The 19,269-nt window shown below is 41.4% G+C and overlaps 1 protein-coding gene across 4 annotated transcripts in view; it reads left to right on the top strand.

The window, feature by feature from the left end:
• fbxw7 (F-box and WD repeat domain containing 7) overlaps window positions 1-16,711 on the top strand; it is a 115,253-nt gene extending 98,542 nt beyond the window's left edge. For all 4 annotated transcript variants that reach the window (XM_071505676.1, XM_071505675.1, XM_071505677.1 and 1 more), the window contains 7 exons: window positions 865-988; window positions 1,157-1,293; window positions 2,006-2,119; window positions 7,718-7,899; window positions 9,663-9,888; window positions 11,277-11,487; window positions 14,188-16,711. In XM_071505676.1, coding sequence (XP_071361777.1) covers window positions 865-988; window positions 1,157-1,293; window positions 2,006-2,119; window positions 7,718-7,899; window positions 9,663-9,888; window positions 11,277-11,487; window positions 14,188-14,456 — 1,263 coding nt within the window. In that variant the 3' untranslated portion in view covers window positions 14,457-16,711. The remainder of the gene's footprint in view (window positions 1-864; window positions 989-1,156; window positions 1,294-2,005; window positions 2,120-7,717; window positions 7,900-9,662; window positions 9,889-11,276; window positions 11,488-14,187) is intronic.
• The last annotated feature ends 2,558 nt before the right edge of the window (window positions 16,712-19,269 follow it).

Raw genomic sequence — 19,269 nt, 5'->3', positions numbered from 1 at the left:
TTCAATATTTTATAGACCAATTATTCAAGAAAATAATCAGATTGATTAGTGACGTTGCAGCTCTACATGAGACTAATTTCAGAGCAAAATTAAGACCAGTCTAAAATATCTTTGTAAAGCCGGTCCCTGGTTGTTGGAGATGCCAGACAGTCATTTGGGTCAATCCTGATGTTCATGACACCACTCTTGAATTTGTTACACAGCGTGTTGTAGGTCAGTATGATCTCGGATTATTGTAATATAATGAAAGAACAATATTTGCACAATGGGTTACACCTCATTCTGTAAAATGAACCCATAATCATTCTCTTTTTATGATGATACAGGACTATCGCTCGACCTAACGGTTGATCCACCACATCATTTTACAGCTCAAACAGATATTGTGTGTTGAGAGCTTTGTCCAAATATATACCTGTTTGAAAATGTCTGAAAAAACAGTGGAAAAGCAGCAGACCAAATGCCTTTTTTCATTGCTCAGGGGTCCAGATTTATGCTCATTATACCAGGTATTGTGTCTTTATTTCCCGGCTTTGGCTTAACAAACTGTATCACTGGCATCATTACCTGCTCTGTGAAGCTCCTATTGTATATTTTTTGTTGGGCTTTCATAGAAATGTTGATTCAGTTCTACGGTAGTACAAATGTGTACCCTTGTCAGTTGGATTTATGCTCATAGTTTGTTCTGCAAGTGTGTTTTTTTTTTTTTTTTTGGTTATTGTGGTTTCGTTACTTCAGACTTGAAGTCCTCTTCTATGAGGTGTTTGCACTGTTGTATACACCCGCTGTAGTAAATAGTGGGTCCTCTTTGTGTCTTCTCTTCCATTTACACCTCTCACATTCCTCCTCCATGTCTTTCAACAGCTGGCTTTGTATGTGCTGTCGTTCCTGGAACCGAAGGACCTCCTCCAAGCAGCCCAGACGTGTCGCTACTGGCGCATCCTGGCAGAGGACAACCTGCTGTGGAGGGAGAAATGCAGGGAAGAAGGTGAGTCTCAAGTCTCCACAACACATGCAGACAGACAACATGCAGTCACCCAGCAGGAGTAGTCTGGAGCTACCGCTGTGGCCAACAACATTGTGCTTAATATTGTGTTTGTACCTGTTTTAAAATAAAGTTTGTTAGTTCAATTAGCTTCCATCTCTTTCCTACCAGGCATCGATGAGCCTCTGCCCCTCAAGAAGAGGAAAATCGTCAAGCCTGGCTTCACTCACAGTCCCTGGAAGAGTGCTTACATCAGGCAGCACAGAATAGACACCAACTGGAGGAGAGGGGACCTCAAATCACCCAAGGTAGCTCTTTCTTCAAACTTTAATTCCCCTCAGGTTTGCCTCCACCCAGCTGATCTTATAGATCTGATATCAAAAGACTTGGAGTCACAGAAAGATGGTTCAATAAGGGTGTGAAGTGTGGAGCTGATGGAAAGTTAGTGATGGGTCAGGTCCATGCTTTGCAGTATTCACATTGAATGATAATTGAGCTGGAGCACAGGATGATCTTATTCTCCATCAGTCTAAAGACTTCATCTTTCGCCTGTTCAGAGGTTTCCCATAAAGCATAAGGGCATGCTGGAGTTGAGCCTAAATGGGCCTTAGACGCCTTTGCTCCTTTAGTAACAGCCGCAGGTTATTTTAGTCCGACACTGATGTAAATTTGGTTACTGTGCTCTTCATACTCCTTGCATATGCAGTGTGCTCTGTCTTTTGCTGAGCTAGCAGTCCTATGACCCAGTATAAACCAGCGGAGACCACACACACACACACACACACACACACACACACACACACACACACACACACACACACACACACACACCTCTGCTTAAAGAGCTGTGTACACCTGCAGCACTTGATGACATTTTCCTGTCGCCTCTTTTCTTTGATGTGTAAAGCTCCAGAGACGTGTCATTGTCATCATCAGTTCTTGCCATTTGCTTTGTCATCCTACATCCTTCTTCTCCATCCTTCTCATTGCATCTCCTTTTCTATCTGACCCATCTCAAAGGTGCTGAAAGGTCATGATGACCATGTGATCACCTGCCTCCAGTTCTGTGGCAACCGCATCGTCAGCGGCTCTGACGACAACACGCTGAAAGTCTGGTCAGCTATCACAGGAAAGGTAAGGGTTAACTACTTTTACATTTCCTGTTTAGTCCTTTAGTCTTAATGGCTTCCTTCCTTTCTGTGCTGTAGTATAGTCAGATGTTAATGGACTCTAGGCACACAGCTCACATCAAATAATTTTCCTGAAGTTTTTCAGACTTATTAATTTAAAAGTGAAGGACCACTGTTTACTAGCTATAAAGACTTTTTGTCATCATACATAGCAAATTTTATATTTAGCTACACATACAACATAAACAACAGCTGCCTGTCTAGCACCTTACTGTGTGCATGTGTACAGCCTACACTTACCTGATAGTTGGTGATATTTGCTCTGTCACATAAAAACACAGGACTCCCATCTAACCATCTATTCTCTCCTCTTACCTTTAGCCATTTTGCAGAGTTGTAACACAGCACATGTCCGCAAGGAGTGTTAGTATTCATAGCCAAAGCTGGTGCAGCCACACAGGGCTTGTGCTGCAGGTTTACACTGTGTATTAAACAGAAAGGCAGTTGTTGCACTGTGGTGTTGGGGAAAGGTTCACAGATTGTTGTAAATCACCACACTTTCATGCCTCTGTGTTGGATTTTCAAAAGAGCTTTTTAATAAAAATCCTCTGTACACTGCTATTGCATATTTTTCATTCCAACCCTGTTGCGTTCACCTTTACTCAAATAAATGAGATAAGGTTGGGCTGTGAACTCGTTATAAAAAAAAAAAAAAGAAAAAAAAAGCCCTTAGAGAAATTGATATTCTGCATGATCACACTGCAGCAGGTTTCTCTTTCTGTTGGACACAATAGACCTGAGAGCTTGCTTTTCATTCTTGCAAAGTCCCGGTCTAACAGATAGTAAAGTTGGCATTCAGCCGACTGGTGATTACACACATAATAGTCACAGCATTTGTTGATCCGAGCAGATTCCACCAAGGTCACCCACTAGGCAACTGACTCTCCTTCACCCTAAGACTTGTATCTGGACAAGTTGTTGAGTTACAGCTGCAGCAGCTCCACGTTGGTTGTGGCATTCTGCGATGAGTCACCAGCAGGCTCTACTGTTTTTTGTGAAACCATCATGCATTCAGACTGACGTTTCTCCAATGCAAAGCCGGCTCAGAATTGTTTGTTTACATTAGTCGTGAGGAAGAGATGAGCTTAAATCTGTCTGTGTTTGGGTGCAGCATTGAGATCCCTTCTGTGGATTTCATCTCTTTGCTTATTTAGCTCTCAGCACCAGAGAGAGAATCCCTCGCTGGAGAGGAATGGCCAATTAAGTCCAGTCGACCATTTCGGGTGAAGTGGCTGTCGATGCCAGTAAAACTGTAAAGTAAAAATACAATGGGATTCCCAGCACCTGCATTTGTTTTTCCTCCCTGTTGTCAACATCCTTTACAGTCTTTGCCAGCTTATTTGAGGACTTGATTGCTACGTTTTCCTCACCATCAGTTCATCCCCTTGAGATGCAAGCCCATAAAGTGGCTGTCAGAGATCTCAAGATGTTCCACAGTTTGTGATGAAGGAATGAATGCTTCTTGCGGTCTGCAATCCAATGCCAATATCCATTCCTCTTCTCTTTCATATCTCCTTGTCCTTCATTTTGCAAATGGCCAAGATGGTAGGAAAATCTCTCCCCCATATCTGTCTTGTAAGAAGTGTTTTGTTTGACCTTGGTGTGACTTTTACTTCTCACATAAATCCTCTAACCTCAAGAAAAGCTCAGGCGATCCTTCCACAGCTCAGCTGCTAACACCAGAACTTTGGTTTTACTCTGCACTGGATCAATAAGAGGTAGAAACATGAAGATCAAGAGAGATGAGGAACTCTTATTTCAGTCTAATGCCATTATATTGAAGTTTTCTCTTCTCCATTCTGTCACTTACATTTGATTTTTGGTTTGCTTTTCATTCAACAGACAAAAGCCGTCCCCACAAATCGGTAATGAGTTTGGTGGACGATTATAGATTACAAGGGTAAATTGCCTCATGCTCTCTGAGATCAGTGGCAACCTTTCTTCAGAGGAAAGATTTAAAATGCAGCTCTGGCAGCTTGCACTGTAGGTAGAGGATTTAAATTGATAGGATGGAAAAAGAAATTGGTCACACGGTAGACAAATTTTGCCAGAGGTAGAGCAGTGTTAACGCTTCCTCTCAGATACTTGCGCTCCTTTTTCATCCAAAACTTTGTGTTCAATTTGGAGCGATCAAAAAGATTCCCCTGTGAACCAGACAGTGTCGGGTGAATTAAGTGATATTGCATCACTGTGCAGCGTCAAAATGTCCTCATGATATTTTCCGCTTGCAGTATCCCCAATTCAGCTTCAAACAGCGCATCAGATGTGATGCTGACAGGATCATAACAGATGTTTCTATCCATTGTTTAATGAATCTGTCCAATATCATTTTTCTCTCTTGAAGATTTGTTTATGAATTGAGTATGTTTCAAACTCACAGGGCGTTTTTAGCACAGAATACAGATCATATCAACAGGGTTATTTGCAGGGACGTGGCTTGCATTTTGAAATGTTCAACAAATATTCATCAGATGCCCTTCAACAAAAAACTAAGACAGATACTTACTAATGTTTCATCTTTGCAGCCAGTTTAGTCTTGCCCTTGATTTATCTAGTTATATAAAAAACTGAGTGAATTGAACTCTTGCTGTGAGTCAATCGGGGAATTATTATATGAGCACATTATATGTTAATGCCTCCACACCTTTCAAAGAAGTGGGCCGTTGCTTAGTGATCAGGTAAGACAATGGGGATTTGATTGTGGTGAAAATATTGCATCAGAGATTGAACAAACTCAAGAGTTTGATATTAAAATGACTAAGAGCCTTGGTTCAAACTTGAATCCGCGGTTCAGATTTCTGGTTTGGAGGAATTTTATTAAAGCTTGTGTTCCTGCTGAAGTAGCCTTTGCTGAGTCAACGCTCAAAGGCTCTGTCTTTACCTGATGGACCTTTGTCTCTGCGTTGTCCTGCAGCTTCAGCAAGAGATGTCAATCTTCCATCCAGGAACACAAACAGCAGCACACATCTCATTGCTTCAAAGGTGGCTGTCTGGTGTTTAACAGATCAGCGTATGTCCTTGGTGGTGCCTGTCAGCGGCAACCTCAGCTGTCAGTCTGATCTAAGCTGGCAGACCTGTGGACCGCTGTCATATCCAGGGAGAGGTGTCCTCTGCCAGATGCTTTAGCTGCATGGACACCCAGTTTACCTTCACCTCTTTTTAAGTAACAGAGATTAGGGATTGCTCTCGGAGCTGTGAAACCGATTGGAATATTGCTAAAATGATTAGATATCGAGAGATTACTACTTACACTGCTGAATTAAATCCATGAAGGCCATCTAGCAGTTATGCACAACAGAGGCTGTGTTATACTGTTTTCATAATAATACCTTTTTCTCTGGAGGAAGGCACAGTGTAGTTATCTGTACGTTTCTGACGTGACGTCAGCCTTGTCAGTGTTTTGAGTCAGTTGGTACCCATGTCACAAATCTGTAGCACAAGGAAGGGAAAAGGGCAAACATGTTGACATCCTCACATTGCTCTCAGAATACCTTTGGACTTCACCAGTTCATTTCTGTCCCTGGTTCCACCAGTATTTCTCTGTTAAAAGTAGTAGTTTAAAGCTGAGAGCATGGTCAGTTTTTACAGTTGTAGAGAAAAGCATGTCGGGTTAACACACTTTGATATCAGGCATCATGGTGTCTCACATGGCCAAAGAAAATCATGAAGGAGGCAGCAGCAAGATATTTCCTCTGCCAGGATCATTTTATTGTTAATCAGGACAATGTGGGGTTATTGCATATTCTAATGTCTGGAAAGCAAAACAGGGAAGCAGAAAATTGTCATTACTTTTATGTTAAACCATCAGTTACTTTATGGGTTAGGTTGTTTAATATGTAGAAAGTGTTGATTGGATCTACATTTGAGGTGTGTTAAATAGACTCCTGCCAGCCAAGCTCAAGAAACATTTTCCATAGATAATCATGAGACATCTTAAATCTCTTTTTCTTGATCTCTCTCCTCTGGAAAAAGCATCTAATGTAGATTCAACTGTAGCCTCAGAAATCTTTTAATCATGTGTGTGAGTCTGTAATAATGACAGCTTGACCTGAGGTAGTTAGTTTTAACCTTTGCAAAGCAATAACTCATTGCACCTTCAGTACCATTGACCCTAACTTTTTGATATTTCCTGCTAAGGTCAAGCCAGATGGATTTATCAATACAAAGGGAAAACTGCAGTATTTAGAGTATATTGTGGTTATTGTGGCTGCTATACTGGATATCCACCCACTGATTTGTTTTGCTTAAAATGAAGAGGAAAATATAATGCAAGTGTAAGGCATTGTATGAAATACCTCATGTTCAAAGAAGGTCCTTCACAGGTTCATTAAAAGAATGCTAATCTTCTTTCACTCTCAGGGACGGGCTTATTTTCTGTTTGTTTCACAGACAGATAAAGATGCCTAAGCCCTTCATTTCAGATATTCTCTCTTCCCACGCAGTGTTTGAGTAGGCTCTAATCACACTCTGATTCTTGTTCTTGGAACCTCAACCACTGGCTTCGATTCACGAGAAAAATTTACACAACAGTAGCACAGATTTGTCACAAATGTGGATAAAGATGCATGTTGGACAGTCAAAAAGTTGTAAGTAATCTGGATAATATACCACATGTTTATGACACATTTTAAATGTGCAATAAAGTGTAGTTTAGTCAGATATTTTTCCAGCTGCAGTATTCTCTCTTCATCTATGAAAAGGGGCCACAGTGATAAACAAGAGATTTTTAACACTGCACTGAGGTTGAGTGTAAGGACATGCCACATTGGCCCACAGTTAATGAAGTGATTCTCTTTAAAACAGGACAGAGCGGGTTGAGACAGGCTGCAGCGTCATCTTCCTCTTTCACTCGCTGCAATAAAACCTCTTGCCCTGCACTGCCATTCACCGCTCAGCAGCTTATCAGCTGCAGTCAGGGGGTCACATGTTGTACACTTCAGAGACATGCTCCACTCCGAACCTGACATTACCACAACACTCACCACCGACCACCTCCACAGTTTTCCCCTCTCCCCAAAGAATTTAAATTTAATGCATTTAGCATAATTAAATCGAGGGACAAATGAGACAAACCGTGGAGACGCAAATTCAATTGATCAGAAAGATTTCCATAACTGCTGTAATCAATAGCTAATCTACCATCCCTAATGGAAATGAATGGGCGCATTTTTTATTGAAGACAGTTGTCAACCCATTCGGCAAAGAGAATAAATGGGCCGCTTTTCCAGCTGATAAGTAAAAGCAATTATAAAAGCCAGCAGAGAGCTCAGACAGAGATTTTGTCCCAGTATGGCAGCAGCAGGTAGAAATGACTGAGCTCTTCCCTCCCATAAAAGGTCACACAGATTTCATTTTACTTGTCTTTTCTCCCTGAAGGCAAACTGAGGTCATGCAAGGAAAAAAAAAAAGAATCCCAAATGTGATTTTATGAAACTAATTCATAATATGTATGAAAGAAATCACCCTGGAAGTCTTTGAAACTCACTTTTCTAACATCCAAAGGCATTTACTGACCAAGGTTCTTTTTCTGTGGTCTTTTCAGTGTCTGCGGACGTTGGTGGGCCACACAGGGGGCGTGTGGTCATCCCAGATGCGAGACAACATTATCATCAGCGGCTCCACTGATCGCACACTCAAGGTTTGGAACGCAGAGACAGGAGAATGTATCCACACCCTCTATGGGCATACCTCAACAGTGCGCTGCATGCACCTACATGAGAAAAGGTATGGAGCAATCTCACCAGTAATCATCAGTAAGCCTTTTTAAACCTGTGTAAGAGTTAAAAAAAACAAACAAAAAAAAAAAAATTCTATAGTGACTTTTTGGACAATACAACTTTTGATTCGGAAATTTAAATAATAATTGTAAAGCTGCAACAATTAGGCAATTAATTGATTATTCTGCAGCTATTTTGATAATGGATTAATGATTTAAGTCATTTTTAAGCAGAAATTTGTTTGAAGATTTGTTGCTTTTTTGTCTTCTGTGGTGTCAAACTAAAATATCTTAGGTTTTCTGCTTTAAGTATAATTAAGTACCATTTTAAGACCTGGCCTCACTATTTTATGACATGTTATAGACCAAAGGAATAAGAGGTTAACTGAAGAAAAAATGGGCAGATTTATCAGTAATGAAAATAATCATTGGTTGCAGCTGAAGCTTAGTTGCTGCTAAATAAATCCATTGAACATTGATGTTATACTGCATCTGGAAATGTGGACTTCATGTCAGACATTTCAGTATCACATCCAAAAAATGTTTCATTTGGAAAGTAATTGTTTTAAATAGTTTAGTTTTATCTTCCTCATGTCTGCCATATTCTGTCTTGTTGTGTTACATGTTCTGATCATTGATGTGTGTTTTTATGCAGCTATTTGACACTTTTATTATGTTGCCATGAGGCCAGAAATTATATATCTCAAGAGATTCTGGTTAGGCTAAATTAAACATTAATAATTAACACACTTAATCCCATTTGATTAATCCTTACAAAAACCTGCATATCATAGCAACAATCTTCTCACTTAAGTCTCAGTAAGAAAGTGAAAAAGCACAACGTCCAAAATTCCTGTCATGTTCCCTATGAATCATAACAGTGATTGCCACTGAGCAAAAAGAGCAGCTCTACAACAGTAAAGGAGGACAGTATCTGTATGAAAGTGAGCATGTGGTCTCATAGTGATTAAATAGACCCTGTGAGGCATCTTAAGTGAACTGCTGCTCACTTATTTACTCAATATTACACTCCAGAGACTCAAAGTGCTCTTTTTGCCTTAGGGCCCACCAAGGTTTTTGTGTAGCATTTGATTGCTCACCCACTGGAAGTGCTGTGAGCTGCAGGCGGGCATTGAATAACATGTTGGTGATTTTCATCTTTGTAGCACCGTGAGGCATTTTATAAATAAAGATTATGTGCTCTGTGTATCTACAGCATATTCCAATCTAAACAGCCTGTGGAAGAGAGAACTTCATAATATGGAGGAATGTTTGTCTCAGTCTTTATTGAGGTGTCGGGGTAGAAATTAAGTAAAGCAACGTCAATCAGTCAGTACATTTAACAAAATTTTTAAATATTAACTGTAAATATTATCGGAAAAATATAGAACTTGAACTGAACATAAGTCTTCTTCTCTAAAGGGTGTTTTTCATTCTGGGTGAAGACACTCAGGGGCGGCTGTATGAGTTATACATTCAATTATGAACATGAATGTGACTGTGTGGGTTACTCGTCAGATGAGAGAAAGAACATATTCAAACCTGTCTCATTATTCTGTCAATGCAGCTGCCACAGCTGGAATGAGGAGTTGTGAGGAGAGTGTTGAGTCTAATCTTACAGAACGCATAACTTGAGGGAGAAGTTCTTCTCTGGGAAAATCCAGCTCAACATTCAGACCTCTGTTGAAGTCGCAGTCGTTTTAACTGTTTGTGCCGCACCCAGACATTTAAGCTTTACTGTGTCTTGACTTGCTGTCATGCTTCTTCTCAGGGTGGTCAGTGGCTCTCGTGACGCCACGCTGCGCGTCTGGGACATCGAGACAGGTCAGTGTTTACACGTCCTCATGGGCCACGTGGCGGCGGTGCGCTGCGTCCAGTACGATGGCCGGCGGGTGGTCAGCGGTGCCTATGACTTCATGGTTAAAGTGTGGGACCCCGAGACAGAGACCTGCCTCCACACGCTTCAGGGCCACACCAACAGAGTGTACTCATTACAGGTGAGCAGCTTCAGAGACACAAAGACAGGCAGCGTGTGCGTTGATGGCTCTCTGCACTTGTACAGCAGCTTTTACAACATTGAGACATCAACGTCAGAGGGTTTGCAAATGGTTAAAGAAATTTCATTTCGTAATTTAGTCCCGTGTTTACATCTGCAGTTAAATTAGGCTGCATCAGCCATTTGTAAACCCAGTACTGAGTTCTTTGTGTGAAGTTGGTTCTTAGTAACTACTTGTCAGTTTCAAATGAGAAATGTAATAAATCAGATTGAACATCAAAACTTATCTAATCTAGTAAAGACTTACAATTTGTAATTGTGTAAAAATCAGTCCCAAACATAAGATTTTTAAGGAGCCAAATAAAATATTAAAATTATCTGCCACAGAACGACTGTTTTATTTATATCTGGACACATGAGAACCTAACTTTGTGTGTATTCATGTTAGCATGAGTTGAAAATATTCAATTAAGCTAACATAACTGATGTTGTTTGTTCAGTAATTGGTTTTGTAATTTTGTGTTATTACTTGTGAAATAATTGAATAATTTGTGAAAACAAGTGTTGATCATATTCCATATCACTCATCTTTTACGCATCAATCTAAACAAATGTTAGCAAGCTAATGTTACTTTTATCATTGAACTATGTAACAGTTCTACCTGACAGTTGCTGGGTGAGAATATTCATTCAGTCAACCACTATGTATGAACTATTTTGTGTGTTTTTGTACTAAATCAATTTAGCGATGCATAAGTTATGCTGAGGCTAAGTTTGAACTGAGGAACAGCAGGTGCAGTTGGCTGGATGATTGTCTATAAACTTTCTGTGACTCTATGACAGTAAGCCTTCCTGAAATATCTCTCCTTGTGCTCAGGTAGTTGTTTTTGTGGCACATGAAAATCCATAAAAAGGGTCAATTGATTGCACATTTTTATCTTCATTTTGTGCATATTTATGTACATTTTAATTATGTTTTAATGTGTCCTCTACAAATGTGTGTCTGAGTTTGTTTGGAAAAAATTAAGTCCTGTGTCCTCTAAGATGTCCTCTCACCCACTCTGTGTGATGACAGTGCACTTTAGCTGGTGCCATCGCTGCAAGAGAGGAGGCTGTTTACTGCACTGACAGATTGGTTTTTGAACCATGCGGTGTCATTAGGCTTTAAAAGTGTTTAAAAACGTTTGAACGTGGGAACAAAAAGCACAGCTGTCACAGATCAATAAAATTCATTAATTTCAATGAGTTCAATTTTAAGGTTGTTAATAGAACCAAACTATGCTGTGTAGGCATCTGTGCCATCAGCTGCAAGTTAAGGTGACATCTGCGGTTACCTTGAACTGGCAACTTTATTTAAAGCCAATTTAAATTGATCCTCTCTGTCTCTAGTTTGATGGGATCCATGTGGTGAGTGGCTCATTGGACACATCTATAAGGGTCTGGGATGTGGAGACGGGCAACTGCATCCACACGCTAACGGGGCATCAGTCCCTAACCAGTGGCATGGAGCTCAAGGACAACATCCTGGTCTCAGGCAACGCAGACTCCACTGTCAAGATCTGGGACATCAAGACGGGCCAGTGCCTGCAAACACTGCAAGGTGAGTCCACCATCCCAGCAGGCTGTTGCATCAGCTACATGTAAATTCAAGCCCATAAATTGTAGCAGAAAATCAGAGGGGATTAATGGAGCAGCCATTATTTACTTTATTTAATCATTTTCTTTGACTACAGCCCTGAACTGTAAATATATGAATATAGAGCTGTAAATAAATGTAGAACAATGGCACCAACAAAAAGCACCAAAGTTTGGACTTGGCTGGAAAGAGATGGTCCAGTTAAAACCCAGACTGTGTGTGCGTGCGTGCGTGCGTGCGTGCGTGCGTGCGTGCGTGCGTGCGTGCGTGCGTGCGTGCGTGTGTGTGTGCGTGCGCGTGCACGTGCACACGCACACCCCCACCTTGTGGGTCTGCTGGTCCTGATTAGACTCATTTTCTTTGTGTCTGTTTGAATAGCTCCAACTCCATTAGCAACACTGGTGCCTCACAGGAAGTTGGAAATCCTTTACTGAATAGTAGTGGCAACCACTAGTGCCCCGCCCCTAAATGCCCTCATTAACAAACTACAACCCTGCGTGCTGGTCCTTCCAACACCAACACACACACCCGTTGAACAAAAGGATTCCCCAGTGAGAGTCTGAGGAGAGGGAGGGATAAAACCAAGGGGGGAGGATGTGTGTGTGTCTTGTGAAGAGCGGGCGACTACAGTGAGGGGATGAGGGCAGGGTGACTTTGTAGGTCATATAATTAGGTCAGTGGACAATTTCTGCTATTCATTTGTGTGTTTGATAAGACAATAGGCCAATAACAAGGCCATCACTGTCAGCTGAAGAGAGTATAGGTATTGATGGAGCAGGGTGCTTTGTTGTGGTAATGTAGAGAGGGGAGGGAGGGAGGAGAGAGGCAGGGATGATGGGGGTTGGTGCAGAGCAGTATTGTATACTTGGGTAAATAACACAGCCTTTGAACTAACCCGAGACAGAAACGAAAAAGATGTGAAAGCTTGTTGACTGAGATTTTGACAGATTTTTTTCTGCAAATGGTTTGTGAAAGCGGAAAGAAATAAAATATCTGAATGAAATAGCTGCTATAGCAACCTCAGCAAAAAAAAGGCAGTTCATTTTCCCGCACTTGATTCTGAGCTTGTTTGTGTCACCCTAATTGTTTTAATTACGATATCATTTTCAAGTCCTTAGGGAAATCTTAAGTCACTGCACACGTACAGTCACAAATAAAGTCACTTCAGTGAAAGCAGTAGCAGCCGCCATCTTCACTTTAACTGTGGCGTCCTGCCAGATGCCAGCACACAAACACAGCAGACGGAGGTGTAGCTGGAGCTGCTTGGCCTCCGCGACAGTGATAGGCCTGAGCGTCTCACCGCAGCCCATCCTAAAGCCTGACTAAAGTCGGAAGACCTCACTGCGCTGTCACAGCAGCTTTGGGAATAAGAGAAAAGCTTTTCCCTTCTCGCTGACTTAATAAGGTTTTTGTTTTGAGCTCTTTATTCTGTAGCTGGATTCTTCTGCCACAACCCTTTCATTTCATCCGCTACTCTGCTCACAGCATTCCTCTTCTTATCAGAAATGAGAAGAGGAGCTATAGGAGGAACTATAGAGGCCTGGGTCAGGGTTTCCTCCATGAACGTGTTTACTCGAGGTGGTAAGCCTCTCGTCTCGTGAGATATTTCCTTAAAAGATGCCAGCCTAACCAACAGCACCTTACCTACAGCATTTGCTCTTTTCCCCTGAATTTTTTAATGTTTTATCTATAGACTACGTAAAGATGGACGTAATCCCAGTGAGGCCAACCATAGGTTTCTTCAGAATGGTTTTTAAGTTCAGAGTGGGCTGCTCTTCAATCGCCATCTTGGCAGTCCCTCGCTCAAAAGGTGGGGGCAAAAAGGTGGAACCTGTGTTGAGCGTTAACTTTGCATGTTGCTTTGTGGTAAACATACGCTCACCCAACTGTCACTCACAGTGGCTCCCCATCAATTATGCTGAGCTTCAAGCCTTAAAATTTAAACAGCGAGTAAAAATTCACCCGACCCAGTGTGCAGTTGTCATGAAGTGGGAGATTAGCTACAGAGACCAAAACTGTCTTTGTACCAGGCTGCAAACATGTTTATTATTTCTGTGGGGATTGACTTGCTTCTGGAGCCAACCTCAACTGGTCGTTTGAGGAACTGCAGTTTTTAGCACTTTCCTGTTGGGTTCATTTTTCAGCCACGGAGGCTGCTGCCTCATTTTTACTCATGTAACTGTGTAGGTTTGTATGGAGGTGGAGGTGATCTTTATTTCAGGTGAGGTAGCGCACATCAGCTATAAAACACTGTGGAAAACCCAGCAGGAACTTCACAGTTGAAGAAACATGAAGAGTAGAATCTGACACGACTTTTTGCACGAGTAGTAACATAGTCATCATGTTGTCCTTTGTCATCTACTGATGCATGACAGTGATTTTTTTTTTTTTCCCCACGATGGAAATCAGATGTGCAGAGGCAGAAATGGAGATTGAAAATGCCAGAAAGGCTAGACACCTGTTGTAACAATAGCCTGCAGTGAGATATCTGGTTATTTCACTGTTTTTAGTACATAACTGAACAGAAGGTAAAGTTCCTGAGGACCTAAAAAGGTTAATGGGTTCCTGGAAAGTTCCTGTGGTGGAAAAAGACTATTGCTTGTCCTCTTCTTTCTCTATGTCACACTTCATCCCTCTAACCATCTCTCTTCTTTGTGCATTCAGGTCCACACAAGCACCAGAGCGCCGTGACGTGTCTTCAGTTCAACAAGAACTTTGTCATCACCAGCTCAGATGATGGCACAGTTAAACTGTGGGACCTGAAGACGGGGGAGTTCATCCGAAACCTGGTGACTCTGGAGAGTGGCGGCAGCGGCGGTGTGGTGTGGCGCATCCGGGCCTCCAACACCAAGCTGGTGTGCGCAGTTGGCAGCCGCAATGGCACAGAAGAGACCAAGCTGCTGGTGCTGGACTTTGATGTGGACATGAAGTGAGAAGGGACGTGGTGGGGAAGCATGAAGAGAGCGCACCGCGGAGAGGAAGGAATAGAGAGAGAATGGGGGAGGAGGCACCTAGAAACCAGAGGTCCGAAGCCGCGAACTCTTCACCCAAACTCGCAAAATCTGCAACCACCACCACTAACAGTGGGCTGTCCTGTCCTCTACAATTATCTCCCCCGTCCCCCTTTTGGGTAAATGTTACTGACAAAGCCACAGACCCTCACATGTGTTTAGCCCCTGCTTTTGACCCCCCACCACCAGTACGAGGTGGAGCTGGAGGGGATTGGGCTGGAAATGGGGCAGGGGGCCATGACTGGTCTGTCCCATGATTAGCTGGGAGAAAGACGAGAAGAAAGGAACGACTGATGACGACTGAACTCTGAAGTGACTCTCCACCCTTGAGGTTCGGGGTCAGCTTCGCACAGAGACTTGGTTTCGCTTCAAGCCTGACAGATTTTGAGATGTACAGAGATATATTATTTTTTAAAGCCCCACCCCTCCCATCAGTACGCGCCCTCAAACACACACACACACACTCTCAAACCGGAAAAGTGGAAAACATTGACAGTAGGAAAAGATTTGAGGAAGGTGGGAGAGATTTAAAGGTGAATTTCCACACAGTTCCACGTAAAAAGCTGCTTGATGTAGAGGAGAGAAATTGGAGGGTTCAGCCTGTAATCAGGCTCGTTTCTTGTCACTCCATTTCCGTTCTTGTTCTCCACTTGGTTTCTGTAGTTTGATTTCTTTACAATATCGCACACAAACACAACTGTGAATTTCAGTACCTTTTTGGGTTTATCATATGAAAGGGGTTTCTCTATTGATGTTTTTTTTTTCTCTCTCTCTCTTTCCTTGCCGTTGCCAACAGCAACAAATCCCAGTATTAGAAACCTGCTCGGTTTAGGTTTGCTGTCATTATGTCACAAGGTTTTTTTTTGTCTTTTTGTTTGAGTTGTTTGTTCTTCCTTTCTGTTTTCTACATACCTGGGTTTGGAGCTCCGTCTCCACATAAACATCAATGCTGTCCAGAATTTTTCAGACTAGCTGGGGTGGTTTCCTCAATGCCGGTGCTGTAACGAGAAGTAAAGGTTCTTTGCTCAAAGCGCTGTGGATTAATGCCCCTGAACCCCCCAGCCCCTTCCCCTCTACTGTTTTCCCCCAGTGGCCAAACTGTATTTATGCTGCTAGATGAATGGAAAAAATGGAGTTGGAACTTTTACTTGCTGTGACGTTTTAGTCCCAGGCGAAATTCCAAATTGAACTCTATATGTTTGGACTTCAACAAAAGATGACAAAAGATAACATCCAACATTTTTGTTTTGTTTTGTTTGTTTTTGCCACTGAAACTTGAGCCAAACGTGCCTCTACGAGGCTGAGAGGAGGGTGCGTGTCCGACAGATACTGACGGGATCGCCTGCAGAGAGGAAACAAGCGGATGTACACTGTTGGCGTGCGTGTGTGTGCGTGCATGAGTGCGTGTGTTAAGCGTGTTAATGGGCAACTTGTAAACACATTCCTTGGGACAAAGCTCTTTCAGCCTGTTCTTTGGGGAAATGTACAAATGCTGTGTGGACTGGCAAAGAGAAAAAAAAACTAGCAGATGTATCAACTTTAACACGTGAATGAAAGAACTGTCTGTATCCATGTGTGATTGTTGTTCCATTCAAAGATGTCTGAAGCAACAGAGGAGACCATCACAAGCATCAAGTGACAGGTCGAGCTGCCAGGAGTCTTAGTGTTACATGTGTTGCAGTGAAAATCACCGCGGTCGCAGCCTCTTGGATCGTCAGTGGGAAATATAAAAACACAAAGGCAACAAACGTGAACTGAAACATTGTAGCCAAACGAAAATCGTCTCAATCTCCAAGAGTCACAACTCAAGCTGAACTGTGAAAGTGGTATAACACTGTATATTAAAAAAGAAAAAAGAAAACAATCTTGCTCTATCTCCTCTCGTTGTTTTCTCCCTCTGTTTTAATTTATGATCTGGTTTGAGAAATCAGATTTGTTGCAGGTGTTTTATTTTTTCAGTTCATGTAAACTGCCTGGCAAAAAAGAAAACAGACAGAAAAAACCTTAAAGGGATTGTGTATTTGTTTGATTCACTTAGAATTTTATTTTCTTATAACTTAAGTGCAATAAAATGTGGGTTTTTCTTTTTTCATTTCAAGCATATCAGTTGTCTGTTTTTGTTACCTGTGTGAAGGCATCTTATATGTTCAATAAAGCAAATTATTTGGTTAATTACATCCACGATGGAATACTTCCAACATTTATCACAGAGCAGGTTTACCGGGCCTAATCTATCACAGCCATTCATTTTAGGTCAGAGTGCTTCATTCACTGGCAGTTCTACTGGATCCAGTTTAAAGAATGAATCATCTGTTCTGTAAAAGAGGTTATTCCTTTCTTTCCTGTTTGTTTCTCAAGTCACAATTTAAAAAAAAAAAAAAGGTTTTAACACATGGCTGACGTTGAAAAATTGATATATAGATAAAAGTAAAATGTAACAATGTTCGATGGGATCAGACTTGGCAAATTTATCATGATGTACATGAAGCACATGACTCAACTTCAACTGATGAGACTGAAAATAGCAGATGAAAACATAAGCACACTAACCTTCTTCAAATTAATACCAGAAATAAACAAATTCCTTATTTCCATAATGTTTTCATATCAATCTAATTTGCTTGACATTTGACTAGCGCCCTTGATTGCTGCAGCTCATTGTGCCCCCGTCCCCTGTAGCGGTTTAATGGCACCCAATGCCACCAGCTAGTAGGACTTGGAAATGTGAATTTACTGGAAATGTATTTAAACTTTGCACTAAATTTGAATGGACCTTTGGATTTGTGGGTTTTACCACTGGTTCCTACAAAGTACAAAAATCTTTAACAAGTCATAAATATGTATTTTGATTTTTAAAAAAGCTCAGTCATTTCCTCAGTAAGGCAGCTGGGACCTATAGTTTTCAGTGAACGTTACTCAAACAAGTAAAAAGTGCATTTGCTGGGAACTAGTTTCTATCTAGTGAGTATTTATAGCAGCAAGAGTATGTTATATGGGATTAACCCAAAATAAATTACAGTACACTCTTGTTTATTGTAATGAAGTAACAACAACGGAGCTTGATGGCACAGAGGAATAAGCTCTGAGGCTTTGGCCTTACAGGCAAAGCTTGTTAGTAAGATCTTATTGTTTTCAGGAGATTTGTTGATTCTGTTCTAGCAGGAGCTCAGTGTTACATACAGTGGTGCCAGTCTGAGGTCTGTCTAGAATCTGGCAGGATTTCTAAAAATAAGTAAATAAATAAATAAAAGTATGGTACAAAATTTAATTTAAAAAAAGGCAATTAATCAGCACCAATTTGATGATGTCACTCTGGGATCTGGGAACCATCAGGTCATTTACTATTTTCTGATATTTTATAGACTAATTGCTTATTCAATTATGAAAGTAATCAATGTTTGTAGCTCTACAGTTTGGTCATGAACCAAAAAGCAAGTTTAATGGGGCATTTCTGAACATTGTCACTATTTTCTCACAAACTTTTGCATTTACTTTTTATTAAAAATCTGGCACAAGTCGATCCCGGTAGTGACTATTTTGACGTCGTCTCAAATCCAGTTGCAGATTGACATTTCTAAACATTCTCATAATTGCTTTCTAATTTTGTTAATTGTTTTCATAGCTGTTAAATGCATTTGAATGCACAGACTGACAATTTAGGTAGCCTAAAGAGGCAGATGTAAAACTTTGTCAAATTTTAATCCCAGTATTTATTAGTGAGCGCAACTTTGTGGAAAAAGAATAATCTCCCTTCTAAAAATAATAATAAGGTATTTTTTCCATTTTCCATCTATCCATCCTTAATTTAATTCTTATTTTTCAACCTGTTGAGATAATTTATGCAATTTCAGCCTCACTGAAGCCAGAACAGAAGAACATGTTGCATTCACTCTGCTCTCAGCTGTATCTAAAGCTCCATGAAGGCGACTGGGGAACTATCTGAATGCGACCCTCTGTTTTGTTTTGGTTTTTTTTGGTCAGTGTCAATTATATCCAGACGGTTATCTGTCATGAGCCCATACAGCTCAGTGTAGCAGCAGTAACAAGGTCTGTGCCGCGGATTCCCTCCTGCCTGTTGCCTAGTGATAGCTCGTCTCTGGCCCGGCCTCAGAGCTCAGTGTGCACTCGCAGTATAAACGGTATTGTGAGGAAGCAGCGAGGGCTGTACATCCTCACATGAATGGACGCGTGGGGGAGTTTCCACTTTGGTTGGCAAGGTTACTCTGTCCGCCTGTTTGTTCCCAGGCTCCACTCATGTGTTGTGTAAGCAGCAGCTCTGCTCCACTGACTGGTCATGGAGGATAGTAATCGACTTGTTTTTGGTGGTAGCTGTAACAGAATATTTGTTTATAAACGTGTTTCTTGCTTCATATGCAGACACGAAATATTCTAACAAATCTATGATATAGAGATCATCGGTTCTGTTTATTGATTAATCTTTTTTTTCTACAGTAGCAGTGTGGCTCTGTGAAAAGCTTTGTCAGTGTAACGCTCAGTCCACTACTTTGGTCCAGACTAAGACTCTTGGATGGATTGCCATGAAATGAAAACACAGCTGTGCACCAGTGCAGCCTCACAAAGCTGCTAGAACGGCTGCAGATTAGTTTTTGTTCTCTAGTTACAGCTTCTCCCATATGAGATTGTGCTTCTTTTGTCAGTTCTTATGCCTCTGCACTGGCGACAGCCCTGGCTGGAGGCATTATGTTTTCAGGTTGTCCATCCATCTCATTCCCGT

Source organism: Trachinotus anak, unplaced genomic scaffold, assembly GCF_046630095.1.
Source record: "Trachinotus anak isolate AG129_WGS33_773 ecotype Australia unplaced genomic scaffold, CSIRO_AGI_Tana_v1 ptg000019l, whole genome shotgun sequence".
NCBI lineage: Eukaryota > Metazoa > Chordata > Actinopteri > Carangiformes > Carangidae > Trachinotus > Trachinotus anak.
This window is presented reverse-complemented; position numbering and strand designations above follow the sequence as displayed.